The sequence below is a fragment of the Somniosus microcephalus genome, chromosome 22 (genome assembly GCF_052327205.1).
Source record: "Somniosus microcephalus isolate GS21.2 chromosome 22, FLI_Smic_1.0, whole genome shotgun sequence".
In the NCBI taxonomy this organism is placed as follows: domain Eukaryota; kingdom Metazoa; phylum Chordata; class Chondrichthyes; order Squaliformes; family Somniosidae; genus Somniosus; species Somniosus microcephalus.
Window position 1 is genome coordinate 70,012,848 of NC_141008.1, and position 22,112 is coordinate 70,034,959.

Sequence of the window (22,112 nt, forward strand, 5' to 3'; positions counted from 1 at the left end):
CAACTTCAGAAGGGAATTAAGAGTCAATCTGTAGTTCTGGTGGTAAAGCGGTGGTATCAGGCTCCTAACCTCGAGAGTTAAGGACCTGAAACCAACTCCACATTCAAACTTGTTGACTCAAGTTTTATTAAGTTATTAAAGAAGAACACAGGCAGGAGGGAAAAACTGGTAGGATTGTAGCCTGAGGGAAGGTGAACTTTTATTGCTAACCATAGAATGGAAAATCAAGAGTGGCTGTTGATAAATCCACAGACTATTATGTATTGTTATGAAATTTATAAGGAAGTCTAACTAGAAAAATAGCAGATATTTAATATGACAAAAATATTTTAGTAATACAAGAATACATAATCCAATTGAGTGAATAATAACTTCAAAGAATTAAAATTTTGTGTTGCATGTGGTTTAAGATTAGGACAAAATAGGGTTGCAGTATTCAACTCTGCTACAATGACGACATGTAAATGTACTCAATGCAGAAACTAGATACTACAGGTTTATAATGTATTCATAAATCAGTGATTTAGACTGCGGTTTTGGATAAATCTAAAATTAAAAATTAATAACTCGAATAAGTGAAATTTTAAACCCTCGAGTCCTGTTTTCAGACATCGCCTTGGGATTTCTTTGTTTATCAAGCAATCAGAGAAATGCATTTGTAACTTGCTTTCCCCCTCCCCAGTCAAACTGAATAAATGTGAACTGAAGCTCAGCCAAGGGACTATCCAAACAGGGCGGTGTATAACATTCAACTGAAAGACAATGTTACTCCGGGTTCACCATGATAATGATGAGGAGCACAGCTACCTTGTGGTTCTTGTGTTTCAGAAATCAACCAAAATTACCCACTTTTGAAGCTTTAAAAGTTTTCCTTTTCCTGAACCTTTTATAAAACACCAAACTTAAAGCAAAGTTAAAGCACATGGCCCCTTTCCTTTAAAATGCAGCACTAACCTGGAATCTCTCCGGCATGTCTGTAACTCTGATCTCATTGTCCTGGTCTGTGAGGTGACTGCTCTCCAGCTCACTGGGCTCATAGATCTCAAAGATACTACGGCGGCTGACACGTTTTTTGGCGGTTTTCTTAGGGCGGGCCCTCGTTTCGCCCTCTCCTAATTCTTCATCTTCAAACTCATATTCATCCTCCAGTTCCTCATCATACTCATTATATTTTTCAAACTCATCATAATCGAAGTCTACTCCGAAGATCTCCTGAGCTTCTTGAAGAGCACTGCAATTAAAATTAAATCACGCTGTAGATAGATAGTATTGTTTAAGATTTCCACTGGGTAAAACAATACAATCACCTCACTCAGTTTGGAACACGACACTGAAAGATAATCAAACTACCGAATCTTGGTGGCCATAAATACTATGCAAGTACCATGAACCCCATTTGTTCTTTCTAGAATCATTTCTCAATATAATGGTCCACATCATCCCACCTGCAATGAAACCACTTGTAGTTCATTGCAAACTGCTTCAAAAAAAAAATTACCAGAAACAAAAGTTACTTTTACAATCATCATGCTTATAGTCTAGATCTTTTAAAACACATTGACTCACTCTGTAATTTCAAGAGGCCTTAAAACGCTTAGACAGAACCTTCGGTTCCCTATCCTAGCCTCTAAATGACAGGCAGTGTACAAGTGGCTAAAGGGTCAGGTTAGAAGAGACTTAGGCACCAGATTTTGAATTGTGACAATATCATTTTTAACAGACTTACCATTACAACTACAATACTAATTCAAATACAACTAATCTCTGCTTTCTGAAATGTAGTTGCTATTTCTGAGTCCTGTTCGTACAATCTCCCGTCACAGAGGCCTCAATACAAAATATTTTATGAGCCTAGGTTACAAAATATCAAAGTACAAGGCTTGAGGAATGTTGCTCACATTTTATTTAGAAGCTAAAATGTTCTCATCTTGTTTCCCTTCATAATTTGTTACTTTTATTTATATCTTATTATATCTTGTGAGACAACTGTGAATGAGAACTTCCCGTTTAGACTGAATTGTGTGAAACTGCTGTATAAAATTTACCGACATGATTAGGAAATTACTTTTAAATTCACAGTGTGTGTGACAAAATGCATTAACGCAATGATGCTACACTAATTATGAGCAGATTATGTGGGATTTTTAGATTTAATTTGAAGTTTCTCATCCTTGGAACCATTCTCATAAATCTTTTCTGCACCCTCTCTTAGGCCTTCACATCATTCCTAAAGTGCGGTGCCCAGAATTGGACATAATACTCCAGTTGAGGCCGAACCAGTGTAAGGTTTATCATAACTTCCTTGCTGGTCATAGAGTTATACAGCACAGAAAGAGGCCCTTCGGCCCGTCGTGTCCACACCGGCCATCAAGCCCTGTCTATTCTAATCCCATTTTCCAGCACTTGGTCCGTAGCCTTGTATGCTATGGCGATTCAAGTGCTCATCTAAATGCTTCTTGAATGTTGTGAGGGTTCCTGCCTCTACCACCCTTTCAGGCAGTGAGTTCCAGATTCCAACCACCCTCTGGGTGAGAGAGTTTTTCCTCAAATCCCCTCTAAACCTCCTGCCCCTTACCTTGAAACTATGGCCCCTGGTTATTGACCCCTCTACTAAGGGGAAAAGTTCCTTTCTATCTACCCTATCTATGCCCCTCATAATTTTGTACACCTCAATCAGGTCCTCCCTCAGCCTTCTCTGCTCGAAGGAAAACAACCCCAGCCTATCCAGTCTCTCTTCATAGCTGAAGCACTCCAGCCCAGGTAACATCCTGGTGAATCTCCTCTCTGCACCCTCTCCAATGCAATCACATCCCTTCTATAGTGTGGCGACCAGAACTGCACACAGTATTCCAGCCGTGGCCTAACACGAGTGTGTACAGCTCCATCATAACCTCCCTGCTCTTATATTCTATGCCTCGGCTAATGAAGACAAGTATCCTATATGCCTTTTTAACCACCTTATCTACCTGTCCTGCTGCCTTCAGGGATCTATGTATATGCACACCAAGGTCCCTCTGATCCTCTGTCCTTTCTAGGATCCTACCATTCATTGTGTATTCCCTTGCCTTGTTTGTCCTCCCAAAATGCATCACCTCACACTTTTCAGGGTTAAATTCCATTTGCCACTGTTCTGCCCATCTAACCATCCCGTCTATATCGTCCTGTAGCCTGAGGCTTCCCTCCTCGCTATTTACCACTCCACCAATTTTCGTGTCATCTGCGAACTTACTGATCATACCTCCTACATTCATATCTAAATCATTAATGTACGCTACAAACAGAAAAGGACCCAGCACCGATCCCTGTGGTACACCACTGGACACAGGCTTCCAGTCACAAAAACAACCTTCGACCATCACTCTCTGCCTCCTGCCACTAAGCCAATTTTGGATCCAATGTGCCAAATTGCCCTGGATCCCATGGGCTCTTACCTTCTTGACCAGTCTCCCATGTGGGACTTTGTCAAAAGCCTTACTGAAGTCCATGTAGGCTACATCAACTGCACTACCCTCATCCACACACCTAGTCACCCCCTCGAAAAATTCAATCAAATTGGTCAGACATGATCTCCCCCTGACAAAGCCATGCTGACTATCCCTGATTAATCCCTGCCTCTCCAAGTGGAGACTAATTCTGTCCCTCAGAATTTTTTCCAATAATTTCCCTACCACTGATGTTAGGCTCACTGGCCCGTAATTCCCTGGTTTATCCCTACTACCCTTCTTGAACAATTATACTACTTTAGCTGGTGTTGGTGTTTAAACTTACCCAACAAGAAACAAAAGAATTAAACTCTTAGCAATTTTCCTTCAGTTAGTTACTCTGTTAGGTGCCGTCTTGATAATACAATGGAGAATGCTGGGTAGCATATAGTTCATTATCTGTATAGAACATTACTTACGCATCTGTGTACCCTGGGAACTTTCTCTTCCATTTTGGTTTCTTGAGTGGCTGCCCATCATCATCAACAATGAAGTCATCAATATCTGCATTAAATGCAAAATCAGTTTAAAAGTATCCACAATTTTGTTCCTCGATTCTTGTAACACAGGTTGTTTACCACAGGGTGTGCATCCAACTTTAATCCAGTGGTAGCACCATAATTATGGTTTACATTTATGCAAAAGCAGAAACAATGCAAAATGCCCTGCAACGAGCCTTAAAGATGACCCGTAGAGAGATTACATGCCTACAGTAGCTAATTAGGAATTAGGAAACAGTTACAATAGGAAATTTTGTTGACCAGTACACAGGTGGTAGACAAAGTTGGGGGTGGGGGGAGAATCTATTGCAAGATAAGTTGTCATTTTTCCCCCCCTCCATCTGTTGGCTTAGGAAACAATTTCAGTACATAGAAATTACAGCACAGAAACAGGCCATTTGGCCCAACTGGTCTATGCCAGTGTTTGTGCTCCACACAAGCTTCCTTCCACCTTAATTCATCCAACTCTATCAACATATCCTTCTATTCCTTTCTCCCTCATGTGTTTATCTAGCTTCCCCTTAAATGCATCCATGCTGTTCACCTCAATTACTTCTTGTGGTAGTGAGTTCCACATTCTAACCATGCTGTGGGTAAAGATGTTCCTCCTGAATTCTTTATTGGATCTGTTGGTGACTATCTTATAGTTATGACCCCTACAAGTGGAAACATCTTTAAGTCTACCCAATCGAATCCCTTCATAATTTTAAAGACCTCGATCAGGTCACGCTCAGCCTTCTCTTTTCTAGCCTATTATTTGTTTCTCACTCATGTACTCTCATCTTGTGAACGCACTCGCTGTACAGAGCAGATATTGAGCTGCTCCCCCACCACACTGAATGCGATTGTATCTCTCACTTCAGGTGGCGCGAGGCTCCTTTCGGCAAATTACAGCCTCCTGTTGTGTCCGTCACTTAGGAACAGGCACAAATGCAAAATCTGTTGTATGTAAATATAAATGAAAAATGCAAAATCTGATCAGAGTCTGGCCAACATGGACTGACAGAGACTCAGGAAATAACACATGCCTCGCATAAAGCTCCCTCTCGGTAACCAGGCCAACTGCCAGCAATCAGTTTCTCCTCAGTAACCACGGATCTCCTGCAAATATTCACTCTCCCAGGCAGATAGGGCCTTTGTTTAATGTCTCATCCGAAAAACAGCTCCTCCGACATTGCAGCGCTTACTCAGTACTGTGCTGGAGTGCCAGTCTAGATTTTGTGCTCAAGTCCCTGGAGTGTTTGTTTTCTGAACCAAATGGAATATGGGTGTAAAATTTATTCAAAATCCATATGAATTCAACGTCTATTTCTACAGTAAATGAGGTACAGCGTGCAAAGTGTGGATAGTAGCAATTTTTGAGTCTGCACAATTTACTTTGTGCAGCCTTCCAGATTTAGGTGACAAATCATGAGAAAATAGGATTCCTTCATTTCACAGTATTGGTGCTGTCACATTCTCAGGTCACTTTCTTTACAGTCAGCATTAATTTACCCTCATGCAGAACAAACCAAAATATGTATTGAAGAACAAGTCATTCAGTATTGAGAATGTAAAAAATAAAATGTAATTTTAGTTTTTGAGAGCTCCCACGATTAACGCAAAAAATCCGAATCTTCTGTTCATTCCCTAATGTCAACGGGCTTCCATTCTTAATGTCTGCACCGTGTCATAATTGTGGTAGGCCCAAACATACCTGACTCCTCCTCCTCGTCCTCCTCCTCTTCTTCGGGAGCCGTTACTGGTGCTTCAACCTGCTCTCCTTCTTCCCCTTCAAACTCTGGGAAAAGCTCATCTGCAATAGCCTCTTTTTCATGTCCCTTCTTAGTAGTTTCTTCTTCCTCTTCATCTTCATCATCAGATACTTTTTTTACACGCCGGAATTTTTGCTACAAAATAATGAGTGTTATTAGTCAACTTTTGAAATTGAACTACTACAGATCAATTCATTACTGATGAGCTTTAGATGGGACAGAAACAGGCTGCATCAAAGAGGCAGTCAGACACAGCAGTTGCTTGAATATATTCGTCATTCAAATTAAAAATCTAAAGGTCAAATATTTTTTGGATTACATAGCTAACATGAAGATGCTTAATTTTGCTACAATGATTACCTTAGATATGGAGAATGATTTCTAATCAACATTTGTCGAGAACAATTTTCAGTTTCATTTTTTTATATATTGTACTAGATTCAGGATTATATGCCTCATTGAAGCAAACCTTTTAAATCAGCCATTTGTAGAGGGACATTGAGAGCAGCCAGAATAAAGTCTACAGGCCAGACAACCCCTACTGCTGGATAATGGTGGCCACTTGGTGAAGGAAAAGAAACATGGGGATGATAAAATGTTAATAGATGTATGTGGTTGTGAGCACATGCATCAGCTCTCATTTTAAAATGAAATTAGGAAAATGTGTTAAGTCTTGGCATAGGTTCTTCTGCACCTGTACTCTAACTGTTGAATTAAAAAATCCTCAAGTGGGTTTAATTGGGTGCAATGCCTTTTACCTTGGTTAGGCCACATTTAGAATACGGTGTCTCTGGTCGACTCGTTTGGTGTGCGATACAGAGGCTATGGAAAAGGTTCAGGAGGGTCACAAGAATGATTCTCAGCTTAAAAACCATAGTCACTCAGAAAGGCTTAAAATGCTGGGCCCATTCACTTCGCTATGCCTAGACTGCAGGTAGATTTGAGGTATACAAAATTGCTATAGAACTAAAATGTATTCCTATTGGTAGGTTATTTCAATTTGATAAGATTGGGGAAGACCAGGGATCATTCAGGTATAAATTATGCAAGGGTAGGGCTAGGTTAGTGGTTAGGTGCTTCTTTTATTTCCTAAAGATAGTAGTCTTTGAAACAAGTTGGCATTTTGCGCCGTGAGTGCTGACTCTTGGCACAAGCTGGGGTGGAGATCACGTCTTATTAAAAAGGGAAGTGAATCATAGAATGAATCAGCACAGAAGGAGGCCATTCGGCCCATCGTGCCCTGTGCTGGCTCTTTGAAAGAGGTTTCCAATTAGTCCCACCCCCCTGCTCTTTCCCCACAGCCATGCATTTCACCCCCCTCCTTCAAGTATTTATCCAATTCTCTTTTGAAAGTTACAGGAAACTTTGGTTTATCCGGAGGTTAACTGTCCGGAATGCTCGAGCCACCGGCAAAATTCAGGAGTCGGTTCAGTAAGTTTTTTTTCTTTTCGTTGCTTTTTTTCCCACTAGTCAGGCTCTGCAAGGTCTAGCTAAAGCTGTTGCTTAGCTACAGAGACGCTTGCAAGCTACGGCCGACTGTTTAGAAGCTGTTGTTAAGCAACAGGGTTTGTTGCTAGATACGGAGCTCAAAAGCTTCCGTATGTTTTAACATTAGCGCTGGTTTGTCCGGCAGTTTTGATGGGACAGCAACAGCTTGGTCCCGTCGGTGCTGGATATCATAAAGTTTCCTGTACTATTGTATCTGCTTCCATCACCCTTTCAGGCAGTGCATTCATCATAACAGTGTAAAAAAAAGTTTCATGTTGCATCTGGTTCTTTAGACATTCATCTTAAATACGTCCTCTGGTTACCGATCCTTCTGCCACTGGAAACAGTTTCTCCTTATTTATTCTATCAAAACTATTCATGATTTTGAACACCTCTATCAAATCTCAACTTTCTCTGCTCTAAAGGAGACCACCACCAGCTGATCCCATCTCTCCACATAAGTCCCTCATACCATTCTAGTAAATCTCTTCTGCACCCTCTGAGGCTTTCCTAAAGGGTGGTGCCCAGAATTGAACACAATACTTCAGCTGAGGCCTAATCAGTGTTTTATAAAGGTTTAGCATAACTTCCTTGCTTTTGTATGCTATTATTCCTCTATTAATAAAGCCAAGGATCCCATATGCTTTTTCAACAGCCTTCTCAACTTGTCCTGCCATCTTCAAAGATTTGTGTACATACACCCCAGGTCTCTCTGTTTCTACGCTCCCTTTAAAATGTTACTATTTAATTTATATTGCCTCTCCTTACTCTTCCTACCAAATGAATCACTTCACACTTCTCTGCGTTAAATTTCATCTGCCATGTGTCTTCCCATTTTACCAGTCTGTCTATGTCCTCCTGAAGTCTGTTACTATCTTCCTCATTGTTAACTACATTTCAGAGTTTCATGCAAACTTTGAAATGATGCCCTCTATAGCCAAGTCCAGGTCATTAATATATATCAAAATGAGCAGTGCTCCAATACCGACCCCTGGGGAACACCACTGTATACTTCCCTCCAGTCTGCAAAACAACCATTCACTACTACTCTCTGCTTTCTGTCCCAGAGCCAATTTTGTACCCATGCTGCCACAGTCACTTTAATCCCATGAGCTTTAATTTTGCCAACAAGTCCATTATGTGGTACGTTGTCAAAAGCCTTTTGAAAGTCCATCTGCACATCAACCGCACTACCCTCACCAACCCTCTCTACTTCAAAGAACTGGATAATACAAGTATGGTCAATACGATCTCCTGGATTAGCTTTCAACCACCTAAGGGGTAAGGGGGTTGAAGAGGTATTTTCCAGAATTACTGCCCCCTAGTTTTTAATCTGATATTTTGCCCCTCCCAGGAGATTACATGGCTACTGGTGGGTAGAAGGTGTCTAATCAGGAGGCTTTAGGCATCACAACTGTGATGGACCAGATGGTCTTTTCGTGCCCATCATTTCCGTGTATTCATATCATCCTACACTTAGAAAAAATAAATTTACAATTTGTTTTCTGAAGCAACTGTATTTATTTTAATTATTTTTGTTAGCGTAAAATTCCAAATGACAGATTAAATTGCCAAAGGACAGCAGTCACATACAATTTGGCCATTCATTTCGAGGCCCTAATATCCAAGGGCCGTTGCCATTTTTCTCCTGTAAATGTGTCTTGTTGTGAGAAGATTGTAGTGGGCAGGGTAGGTGTGGCTATTTGACTAACTGGTACTCAAAAGCAGATAAGGGTAGTTCCAAATGAGAAAAGTCCACATGGAAAGCCCAAAGCGGAGTCAGTTGGGACTGAACAAGGGAACAGCTGAATGATCAGACTGACAACAGGCAGACAGCTGCAGAGGAGAGAGTATAATAGCGAGGCCTTGTGAGTTCTATGGCCAGATTGGTTATAATTGATTGAAAGAAGATTCCACTGAATTCATGTCTAAACTTTACTGAAACCCTCTAGTTAGTCTGGTCTTATCAAAGCGCATCTAAAATCTCACACTAATTACAGAATTTAGGCACAGCTCTCCTCTCAAGATTTTATTCCATTTATTTAAAATTTGAAAGCAACCAATCAAAACTCTGGCAGATACTCTATGCCAGCTTGATGCAAAAAAAAATACCAATTATACATAATTCTTTGCCGAGTTGGTTTAGCAAGGTCCTAACTGAGGTTTTCTCAGCTTCAATGTTGCACAAATCACTTCAGTTATACTGAAAAATTGCTTCAGTTTACCACCGTGGTCACCAATATACTTATAATAAGGAAGGTTTTCACCTAAGCTAATGGTTTAACTTTTGCTTGCGTGAAACTCTTAATTCATCATCTCAAATTGCACCCACTACAGGAAACTTTCGATTCACCGGCACCTAGCTAACCGGAAATCTCGGTTAACCGGCAAAATTCAGGAGTAGGTTCAGGTAACTTTTATTACTTTTTTTACTCCATTTGTTGCTGTGCAAGGGTGTAGCTGCAGCTGTTGCTAAGCTACAGAGACGCTTGCAACTTGTGCCGATTGTTCGGACAGGGTTTGTTGCTTTATACGGAGCTCTCAGCTCCGTATCTTTTACTATAGCGTTCGGTTATCTGGAATTTTTGATGAACCGGCACCATGTCGGTCCCGTCTGTGCCAGATAAAAATAAGTTTCCTGTACTAACTATGATAGACCTGTAACTATCAATAGCTCCCCCCACCCCCCACCCCCCTTCCTGGTGGTGCATAGTTCAAAATGCTCTTCTCTAACTGCAACCCAAGTTAAGACAGACAAACTCTGTAACTGTACCAATGGGAGCTGAACCAATACGAATTTCAAGTATACATGATGCAAATAAATTTAATGGCGCACAATGTTCCCTGTAATTTTGTTTTCTGTGCCTGGGCCCTTTAACTGGCTGTGCGGCCCATTCAAATTTCCGCGCATACGTAGTTATTCCCATTGAAATGCCGGTGAGCAGCCTGCGCGGGACCTCCAGAATGCTGCGCGGCTGCACAGCTCAACAGGAACATCGCACACCATTATGCTTTGTTGAAATCCTGACGACAATCCTGGCTTAATATTTATTTCTTTTGAATACTTGCGGTGTTTCAACATACATTGGAAGTAATCAATACCAGTCTTCAAAAATTCTACTGCTTTTTGATTAAATATTACATTCTGGATTACCAAATAGTTTTCAGTTAAACCAAAAGAATGAGCTTTACCCTTTTGACTTTGACACCCAAGTTTTCCTCAATTAGGTCAAAATCATCATCTTCCAGCCTGTCATCATAAGCTGCACACAGTAAGAAAACAATTAATATTTGCAGATCATGGAGTCTCTAAAATATTATTTCTATGATTCATTAAGATTTTGTTAAAGAAATGTTGTTTCAGCAGAATATTCACTAATATCTACTCAAATAGTTTGACATTATCACCGTCTTCTCCCACGCAAGAGTACATTACACCCCCTTGTGAAAATCCCGAGGATGTTGACTGCCTCCATCTTCCATCAAAATGGTCATATAATCAAAAATTTATAGATTACGACAATATTTGCAGACATTTTTAAAAGGAGGAATCTTTACAGGAGACTTTAAAAAAAACTTCTCTACTTTCAAATTCTCCAAAAGACAGTGTGAACTCTGAGTCAAGCAAATGTGTTACAAGTATTAGCAAGAAAGAAACATATCAATGTCTTAGCCTTGTCGTCTCTGAATTTCTACCATAGAAAAATAATTGATTTTAAAACTGACTTTTACGCTTTCTTTTCTTAGCGATAGCGTCTGAACCTCCAGAACCTTCACTGCCCGCATCGTCATCCTCCTCTTCCTCCTCCTCGTCGTCCTCTTCTAAATCATCATTAATGAAGTCCTTTAAATTTCCCTGCTCATCCTGGTCATCCGCATTTTCATCCTCCTCCTCCTCTGTAGGGGTGAAGACAAAAATTATAAGCATCTTGAAAATGAAGCTTAGATACCTGAAACTGGAGCTATAACTCATTAAACTAAGTATGATTTAAGACTTAATTGACATGATAAAAAGAAATGTTGCAGTGGTAGGGGATAGTATCATTAGGGGGATAGATAGGGTTCTTTGCAGCCGAGAGCGAGAGTCCCGAAGGCTGTGTTGCCTGCCCGGTGCCAGGGTTAAGGACATCTCTTCTGGGCTGGAGAGAAACATGGAGTGGGAGGGGGAGAATCCAGTTGTCGTGGTCCATGTTGGTACCAACGACATAGGTAGGACAAGGAAAGAGGTTCTGCTGAGGGAGTATGAGCAGCTAGGGGCCAAATTAAAAAGCAGAACCACAAGGGTAATAATCTTTGGATTACTACCTGAGCCACGAGCAAATTTGGCTAGGGTAAATAAAATCAGAGAGTTAAATGCGTGGCTCAAAGACTGGTGTGGGAGAAAGGGGTTTTGCTTCTTGGGACACTGGCACCAGTACTGGGACAGGAGAGAGCTGTTCCATTGGGACGGACTTCACTTGGCCAGTGCTGGGACTAGAATCCTGGCGAATCGAATAACTAGGGCTGTAAACTAATTAGTGGGGGGGGAGGTTTCAAGAGAGCGAAAAATAAAAATGTCAGCGGAGAAGGCAATAGAGCAAGGTAGCAGTGGGGGAATTAAAAACCAGAGTGTCAGGAAGGGACAGAGTGTATAAAGATATAAAGGTAGAGTAGTAAAGGGGTTAAAAGCAGGAATAAATTGTCACAAAACATATTTAAAAGTTCTTTATCTGAATGCACGCAGCATTCGTAACAAAATAGACGAGTTGACGGTACAAATAACTACACATGAGTATGATCTGGTGGCCATTACAGAAACATGGCTGCAAGGTGACCATGACTGGGAACTAAACATCCAGGGGTATTTGACAATTAGGAAGGACAGACAGGAAGGAAAGGGAGGTGGGGTGGCTATGTTAATAAAGGATGGAATCACTGCAATAGTGAGAAATGATATTGGGTCAAAGGATCAGGATAATGAAACAGTTTGGGTGGAGATAAGGAATAATAAGGGGAAAAAGTCACTAGTGGGCATAGTCTATAGGCCTCTTAACAGCTGCAACTCTGTTGGTCGGAGTGTAAATCAGGAAATAGTTGGGGCTTGTAATAAGGGAACAGCTATAATCATGGGGGATTTTAACTTTCATATTGACTGGACAAATCAAATTGGGCAGGGCAGCCTTGAGGAAGAGTTCATAGAGTGCATTAGGGACGGGTTCCTTGAGCAGTATGTAACTGAACCAACCAGGGGACAGGCAATCTTAGATCTGGTCCTGTGTAATGTGACAGGATGAATAAATAATGTCCTAGTAAAGGATCCCCTTGGAATGAGTGACCATAACATGGTTGAATTCCAAATTCAGTTGGAGGGTGAGAGAGTTGGATCTCAAACCAGCGTACTAAGCTTAAATAAAGGAGACTATGAAGGTATGAGAGCAGAGTTGACTAAAGTGGACTGGGAAAATAGATTAAAGTGTAAGACGGTACATGAGCAGTGGTGTACATTCAAGGAGATATTTCACAACTTTCAAGAAAAATATATTCCAGTGAGGAAAAAGGGGCGCAAAAGAAGACAGCCATCCGTGGCTTAGTAAAGTAATAAAGGATAGTATCCGACTGAAAACAAGGGCATATAAAGTAGCCAAATCTAGTGGGAGGATAGAAGATTGGGAAGCATGTCAAAGCCAGCAAAGAATAACTAAAAGATTAATTAAGAAAGGGAAGATAGATTATGAAAGTAAACTAGCAAAAAATATAAAAACAGATAGCAAGAGTTTCTACAGTTATATAAAAAGAAAAAGGGTGGCTAAAGTGAATGTTGGTCCTTTAGAGAACGAGACCGGGAAATTAGTAGTGGGGAACATGGAGATGGCAAAAACGCGGAACAAATATTTTGTATCAGTCTTTACAGTAGAGGACACTAAAAATATCCCAACACTGGACAAACAGGGGCTATTGGGGGGGGGGGGGGGGGGGGGGGGGGAGGAGCTAAACATGATTAAAATCACTAAGGAGGTGGTACTCGGTAAGATAATGGGACTAAAGGCGGATAAATCCCCTGGACCTGATGGCTTACATCCCAGGGTCTTGAGAGAAGTAGCGGTAGGGATTGTGGATGCATTGGTGGTAATTTTCCAAAACTCCCTGGATTCAGGAAAGGTCCCAGCAGATTGGAAAACTGCTAATGTAACACCCTTATTTAAAAAGGGAGGCAGACAAAAGGCTGGAAACTATAGACCAGTTAGCCTAACATCTGTGGTTGGTAAAATGTTGGGAGTCCATTATTAAGGAAGCAGTAACAGGACATTTGGATAAGCATAATTTAATCGAACAGAGTCAGCGTGGTTTTACAAAGGGCAAGTCATGTTTGACAAATTTGCTCGAATTCTTTGAGGACGTAACAAACAGGGTGGATAAAGGGGAACCAGTGGATGTGGTGTATTTGGACTTCCAAAAGGCATTTGACAAGGTGCCACACAAAAGATTACGGCACAAGATAAAAAATCACGGGATTGGGGGTAATATACTGGCATGGGTGGAAGATTGGCTATCTAACAGAAAACAGAGAGTTGGGATAAATGGTTCATTCTCGGGTTGGCAATCAATCAGTGACTAGTGGTGTTCCGCAGGGGTCAGTGCTGGGACCCCAACTCTTTACAATCTATATTAACGATTTGGAGGAAGGGACCGAGTGCAACGTATCCAAGTTTGCCGACGATACAAAGATGGGAGGGAAAGCAGTGAGTGAGGAGGACATAAAAAACCTGCAAAAGGACATAGACAGGCTAAGTGAGTGGGCAAAAATTTGGCAGATGGAATATAATGTTGGAAAGTGTGAGGGTATGCACTTTGGCAGAAAAAATCAAAGAGCAAGTTATTATCTAAATGGAGAGAAACTGCAAAGTGCTACAGTACAAAGGGATCTGGGGGTCCTGGTGCATGAAACACAGAAGGTTAGTATGCAGGTACAGCAGGTGATCAGGAAGGCCAATGGAATCTTGGCTTTTATTGCAAGGGGGATGGAGTATAAAAGCCGGGAAGTCTTGCTTCAGTTATACAGGGTACTGGTGAGGCCACACCTGGAATACTGCGTACAGTTTTGGTTTCCATATTTAAGAAAAGATATACTTGCTCTCGAGGCAGTTCAGAGAAGGTTCACTCGGTTGATTCCGGAGATGAGGGGGTTGACTTATGAGGAAAGGTTGAGTAGGTTGGGCCTCTACTCATTGGAATTCAGAAGAATGAGGCGCGATCTTATCGAAACATAAAAGATTGTGAGGGGGCTTGATCGGGTGGATGCGGTGAGGATGTTTCCACTGATGGGTGAGACTAGAACTAGGGGGCATAATCTTAGAATAAGGGGCTGCCCCTTCAAAACTGAGATGAGGAGAAACTTCTTCACTCAGAGGGTAGTAAATCTATGGAATCTGCTACCTCAGAGAGCTGTGGAAGCTGCGACATTAAATAAATTTAAAACGGAGATAGACAGTTTCCTAGCTGATAAGGGAATAAGGGGTTACGGCGAGAGGGCAGGGAAGTGGACGTGAGTCTAAGTTCGGATCAGCCATGATCCTATTGAATGGCGGAGCAGGCCCGAGGGACCGTATGGCCTACTCCTGCTTCTTATGATAATGTGCTCTTCTGCCATCTTCAACTCCATGCTCACTTTTTTGGCTCAGAGGTTTCCCTCTGCAGTGGATCCTTTCCCCTGTCTTCAGGATTCCTACTCCCCTTTAACCCCTCCCTCTGACCTCCTACCTTATCTCGATCTTTTCATTGGCAATTGCCGGAGTGGCATCGGCTGCATCAGTTTCTCCACTTCCCTCACTCAAATCAGTCTCCCTGTGAACATTGCAGCACTCCATTCTCTCACGTACAACCCTGACATCATTATTGAACCTGCTTACAAGGAACCAGTTGTTGTTGTGTGGCGGAAGCACCTCTACTTTCCGGAGGCTGAATGGGATCATCTCTTAGATCAACACTGTCCTCTTCTCCTATGGAAATCTTTCTCCCACGACATCCAAACTCAAAGTACCGCAACCCCACTTCAACCTCCTTCCCAAGATCCACAGGCCTACCTCAGTATGCCTATCGTTTCAGCCTGCTCCTGCCCCATGGAACCTATTTTCTCTCACCTTGACTCAATCATTCTCCTTTTGTCCAGTCCCTGTCCACCTACATCCGTAACTTTTCTGATGCCCGCCATCACTTCAACCAATTCCAGTTTCCTGCCCCCAATCATCTCCTTTGCACTACGGACATGCAGTTCCTCTACACCTCCAGCCCCATCAGGATGGCCTGCAAGCCCTCCGCCTCTTCCTTGAACAGTAGCTTAACCAGTCTCCACTCACCACCACTCTCATCATACTGAACAACTTTTCCTTAAAATCCACTCACTTCTTCCAAATAAATGGTGTCGCTATGGGAACTTGTATAGGTCCTAGCTGTGCCTGCCTTTTTGTAGGATGTGTGCAGCATTCTTTATTCCATTCCTACACAGGTCCCCTCACTACTACTTCTTCCAATACATAGATGACTGTGTCGGTGATGCTTCTTGTTCTTGCTGCAAAATTTCATTAACTTTGCTACTAATTTCCATCCCTTCCTTACCTTTATGTAGTCCATCTCTAACTCTTCCCTTCATCGACGTCACTATCTCCATATTTGGGGACAGACTGTCCACTGATAGCTACTACAAGTCCACTGCTTCCTGGATTATCCTTCTTTCAAACCCACTTCCTGTAAAGGACTCCATTCCCTTTTCTCCGTCGCATCTGCTCCGACTATGCCACCTTCCTCAACAGATTTTCTAAAATGTCCTCTATTTTCCTCAACCAAATGATTTTCCTCCAGTGGTAAACAGGGCCCTCGACAGCATCGGTCCGATTTCCTGCACTTCCGTCCTCACTTTTTCTCCTCCCTCCCAGAATAATAATGTCCTCATCTGCCATCCCAACAGCCTCTGTATTCAACTGATCATACACCACCGTTTCTGTTACCTCCAAATGCAATCCCACCAAATGTATCTTCCCCTCCCCTCCCAGCAATTTAAAGGGACTATTTGCTCCTTGACACCCTGATGTACTTCTCCATCATCCCAAACACCTGCTCTCCTTCCTCCAGTACCGTTCCACACAAGGCACAAGTCAGAAGTGTGATGGAATACTCTCCACTTGCCTGGATGAGTGCAGCTCCAACAACACTCAAGAAGCTCGACACCATTCAGGATAAAGCAGCCCGCTTGATTGGCACCCCATCCACCACCTTCAACATTCACTCCCTCCACCACCGGCGCACTGTGGCTGCAGTGTGTACCATCTACAAGATGCACTGCAGCAACTCGCCAAAGCTCCTTCAGCAGCACCTTCCAAACCCGCGACCTCTACCACTTAGAAGGACAAGGGCAGCAGACGCATGGGAACATCACCACCTACAAGTTCCCCTCCAAGCCACACACCATCCTGACTTGGACCTGTATCGCCGTTCCTTCACTGTCGCTGGGCCAAAATCCTGGAACTCCCTTCCTAACAGCATTGTGGGTGTACCTACACCATATGGACTGCAGCGGTTCAAGAAGGCGGCTCACCACCATCTTCTCAAGGGCAATTAGGGATGGGCACTAAATGCAGGCCTAGCCAGCGACGCCCACATCCCATCAATGAATAATTTTTTTTTTTTTTTTTTAAATGCCGGGAATGGAACCCTCTCTGCTCTTTCACCTCCTCCCATACCACTGTCCAGGGCCCCACACAATCCTTCACTGGTAACATCTTCCAGCTCTGACAGAGAACCAGAAGACCTGTTAACTCTAGCTTCTTCCCTTCACAGATGCTGCCTGACCCAAGTGGTTCGAGCATTTCTGTTCCCCAACTGGGGATTTCCAGCATCTGCAGAATTTTGCTTTTATAATTTAAACCTTGTTCAAGTGAAATATTAAATAAAAACAGAAAATGCTGGAAATACTCAGCAGGTCAGGCAGCATCTGTGGAGAGAGAAACACAATTAACGTTTCAGGTCGATGACCTTTCTTCAGGTGAGTGGAATCAAAGGAGAAGTTGTTCAATGTGCGAACAAGCTCAGCCAGGCAGAGGAGGGTGGTGGTGGATGGGGACTGTTTGGGCTTCTGTTCAAAGAAGAAGCGGAGCGCCCTCAGGCCATCTGGTGGGGGATGGAGGCGTAGAGGGATTGGACGTCCGTGGTGAAAAGGAGACGGTTATGGCCAGGAAACTGTTAAAAGTGGCAGAGGGAGTCAGAAGAGTCACGGATGTAGGTGGAAAGAGACTGGACAAGGGGAGAAAAAAAGAGTTCAGATAGGAAGAAATCAGTTCTGTGGGGCAAGAACAGGCTCAAACGATGGGGCAAGAACAGGCCGAAACGATGGGTCTACCAGGGCAGTCCTGTTTGTAGATCTTGGGAAGGAGGTAGAAGCGGGTTGTGCGGGGTTGAGGAACTATGAGGTTGGAGGCCGTGGAGGGAAGATCTCCAGAGGAGATGAGGTCAGTGACAGTCTTGGAAACAATGGCCTGATGTTCGGTAGTGGGGTCATGGTCCAGGGGAGGTAGGAGGAGGTGACAGTGAGTTGGCGTTCAGCTTACACATAGTAGAGGTCGGTTCACCAAACAACATCGCCACCCTTGTGAGTAGGTTTAATGACAATGTCAGGGTTGGATCTGAGAGAACGAAGCGCTGCAAGTTCAGAGGGAGCTAGGTTAGAGCGAATGAGGGGAGCAGAGAAGTCAAGATGGCCGATGTCACGCCGACAGTTCGCAATGAAATGATTGAGAGAGGGTAAGAGGTCAGAGGGAGGGGTCCAGGTAGAGCGAGAATTCTGAAAATGGGAGAAAGGGTCTGCTGTGTGGGGGGAGGGAAGACTCTCCCCCCCTCCCCCCCCCCCCCATCTCAAGTGAAATATTGATTTGTTTTTACATCGATAGTACAATTCTAGCGGACCTAAACTCAGTGCCAGTAAAGGCAGCTCGAGAGCAAACCTGAGGTTGGTAGAGAAATGTACTCAGTAAAGCTTCCAAAATTATTTTAGGAGTATGGATACTGGCCCAATTGAAGTACAGTGTTGCCAACGGGACTTGGGGAGATGCCTGGTATGTGAAATTTCTGTCCTATGTCCACATGAACTGAAAACACCAAACATAGGAACAGGAGTAAGCCATTCAGCCCACTGTGCCTATTTTGTCCTTCAATTAGATCAACTCCATTTACCCTCCGTTGTTCCATATCCCTCAATACTGTACTGTTCCCTAATAAAAATGTATCATTTACACGGTCTTGAAAATTTCAATTGACCTAGCATCCACAGCCTTTTGGGGAGCGATTTCCAGATTTCCGCTATTCTTTGAGAGAAAAAGTGCTTCCTGATTTCACAAATGGCTTACCTCCAATTTTAAGATTATGCCCTCTTGTTCCGGACTTCCCCACCAGAGGAAATAGTGTCTCTGTATTTACCCGATCACAGCCTTCTGTCATTTTAAACACCTCGATTACATCAACCCTCAACCATCCAAACTCAAGGAAATGCAAGACAAGTTTATGCAATCTGCCCTCATAAATTAACCCTTTAAGCCATGATATCATTCCGGATAATCTGCGCTGTACCCCTTCCAAGGCCAATATATCTTTCCTGAGATTCAGTGTCCAAAACTGAACGCAGTACTCTAGATGGGGCCTGACCAAGTTTCTGTACAAGTAAAGCATCACTTCCTCTCTTTTGAATTCCAACCCCTTGAGATAAAGGCCAACATTAAATGTACATTGTATCCTTTTTCATAGTAGAGGAAGGGCAAAAGTACACAGGAACCTAAAAGAAGTCAAAGGCAGGAACTCAGCAGATTTGATACAAGTAAAAAAAAAAGGTAATGGAGAAACAGTACAATTTTAAACTTTGCCCTTCCAAAAATAGGCTATATTTAGAAAAAACATTTTGAACTGTACAACTCTTCCACTGACTCTCTCCAACCTATCAAAGAAATACACATTTTAACATGGAAATACTTGATCAGATCTCCCATAGCACTACGAATAGTAATTGGGAGGAAGTTAACTTAGGAAGATAGGTATATTATACAATGTAATGGGCAAATGCGAAGTGCTCCTCCCTTTAAGGCAACCAGTTTTAATTTCTGTAACGTTCTAAGCTCAATTAGAGGCTAATTTGTTTTAGTGACATTCTAACTACGAAGTCAATAAGGTGTTTTCTGTTACTGGGAAAATTTTCCTGTAGATTCAAACGGTTGCTTTTTTTTTAATTTTACAGACTTAAAAAAAAATAATATAGTGCGATCCCCAAGATCAATCTGGTATTTTCTGTCATTGCGAGATGTCTCTGAAGATCTAAAATGACTATTTTTTGCTTGTACGACAAGATATGACACCTGAAGTATTATGCACAAATACTAGATGCAAGATTTATTTATATGTTTGCAGATCTCCTTTGGCATTGTTCATGGCAAGTTGTTCATATGCTGTTTGAAACTCGCCAAGGCTTCTTCGACAGCTCCTCCCAAACCTCTACCACCTAGAAGGACAAGGGCAGCAGGCGCATGGGAACACCACCACCTCCAAGTTCCCCTCCAAGTCACACACCATCCTGACTTGGAAATATATCGCCGTTGCTTCGTCACTGGGTCAAAATCCTGGAACTCCCCACCTAACAGCACTGTGGGAGTACCTTCACCACAGGGACTGCAGCGGTTCAAGAATGTGGCTCACCACCACCTTCCCCAGGGCAATTAGGGATAGAAACATAGAAGATAGGAGCAGGAGTAGGCCATTCGAGCCTGCTCCGCCACTCAATGAGATCATGGCTGATCATCCAAATTCAGTACCCTGCCCCTGCTTTCTCCCCATATCCCTTTAGCCTTAAGAAATATATCCAACTCTTTCTTGAATATACTTAATGAACTGGCCTCCACCGCCCTCTGTGGCAGAGAATTCCACAGGTTCACCACTCTCTGGGTGAAGAAATTCCTCCTTATTTCAGTCCTAAATGGCTTACCCCTTATCCTTAGACTATGACCCCTGGTTCTGGACTCCCCGGCCATCAGAAACATCCTTCCTGCATCTAGTCTGTCCAGGCCTAACAGAATTTTATAGGTTTCGATGAGATCCCCTCTCAATCTTCTAAACTCCAGTGAGTATAAGCCCAATCGACACAATCTCTCCTCATACGTCATTCCTGCCATCCCAGGTATCAGCCTGGTGAATCTTCGCTGCACTCCTTCCATGGCAAGAACGTCCTTCCTCAGGTAAGGCGACCAAAACTGCACACAGTACTCAAGGTGCGGTCTCACCAAGGCCCTGTACAACTGCAGCAAGACATCCTTGTTCTTGTACTCGAACCCTCTTGCTACGAGGCCTTGCCAGCGATGCCCACATCCCGTGAATTAATTACAAAAATAAGTACTTGACTGTTGTACCGTGTAACTTTCAATGCATTATTCTGCTGTTACGGTGGAGCTGAGTTTTTTCTAAAATGCAAAGTGTAATCATTACCTAAACACAGCCACAGACCAGAGTTTTCTTGCTGCACATCAAGCAACAATTACTTTACAACTTTTGAAGTAAGGTTTGACAAGTGGACCACTTTCAGGCACAGTAGCCTAGCGACTACACAACTGGAGAGAGATGGAGAGCTCAAATCCCACCAAGTTGTGAAATTTAATTGAATAAGGAGGCCACATACTCCTTAGAAAGTGAGGGGGAGAAATTGGGTGAGTAACGCCACCTGTTAGCGCCTAAAGAGGCAGTCAGTGGCTGTAGCGCCACTGACTGCGTCTCCCGCGATATTCAGTAGGGGCGCTAATGGTGGCATTAGGCATTTGCGCTGCGCCGCCACCGATGACGTCATCGGTGTGCGCAGCGCCCCGTTCGCGATATTTGGTAGCGAACGCCGCAGTTGCGCCGCTCGCTACCCGTGCCCGGTTCACGGGGCCTTACTGTGCCGGCAGCGGCGCAAGTTAAGGTGGAGGGTGCGGGGCGGCCGCCTTTTCGGCGGCCACCTGCCAGCACCTCCGTCCCCGACCTCCTAACCAACCCCCCGCGGCATTGCCGGCTGTTTCCCCGAGAGCCCGGCACTTCTCCTCGGTGCCGGGCTCTTTTGCCGGCACTCGCGATCGGGGATCGCGCTGTTGCAGGCCCCTCCCCCTTAACAATGGGAGGAAGGAATGCAGTACCGCAGTGTGCCGTGCCGCAGCGTGTGGCGCTGCGGCACGTTGCACTGCGATATTCAGTTTCAGCATCCTAAGAGGGATGCGGAGCGCCTCGAGCCTCGCCCCGTGTCCCTCGAGGAGCAATGAAACTGAATATCTAACGATCGCTAAAGCCTCGAACGCTGCGCTAAATCCTGCGCTCAGGCGACTTTTGCGCCACTTTGGCGCCCCAACCCAATTTCTAGGCCTAAGAGTCTAAATGGGGTAGAGGAACAAAGGGATAAGAACATAAGAAATAGGAGTAGGAGTAGGCCATTTGGCTCTTCGAGCCGGCTCCATCATTCAATAAGGTCATGGCTGATCTTCTATCTCATCTCCACTTTCCTGCTCTATCCCCATATCCCTTAATATCCAAAAATCTATCGATCTCGGTCTTGAATATGCTCAACAACTGAGCCTCCACAGCTCTCTGGAGTAGAAAGATTCACCACCCTCTGAGTGAAGAAATTTCTCCTCATCTCAGTCCTAAATGGCCGACCCCTTATTCTGAGACTGTGACCCCTGGTTCTAGACTCCCCAGCCAGGGGAAACATCCTCCCTGCATCTACCCTGTCAAGCCCTGTTAACATTTTGTATGTTTCAGTGAGATCACCTCTCATTCTTCTAAACTCGAGAGAATATAGGCCTAGTCTACTCAATCTCTCCTCATAGGACAATCTCCCCATCCCAGGAACCAGTCTGGTG

At 43.5% G+C, this 22,112-nt stretch overlaps 1 protein-coding gene across 1 annotated transcript in view; it reads right to left on the reverse strand.

Annotated features, from left to right (window-relative positions):
- supt6h (SPT6 homolog, histone chaperone and transcription elongation factor) overlaps window positions 1–22,112 on the reverse strand; it is an 87,574-nt gene that overhangs the window by 50,271 nt on the left and 15,191 nt on the right. Inside the window, exons 3-7 of the mRNA XM_085965026.1 lie at window positions 10,951–11,121; window positions 10,417–10,487; window positions 5,679–5,871; window positions 3,902–3,986; window positions 955–1,231 (exon numbers count right to left, since the gene is read on the reverse strand). Of these exons, the coding sequence (XP_085821152.1) occupies window positions 955–1,231; window positions 3,902–3,986; window positions 5,679–5,871; window positions 10,417–10,487; window positions 10,951–11,121 (797 nt within the window). The remainder of the gene's footprint in view (window positions 1–954; window positions 1,232–3,901; window positions 3,987–5,678; window positions 5,872–10,416; window positions 10,488–10,950; window positions 11,122–22,112) is intronic.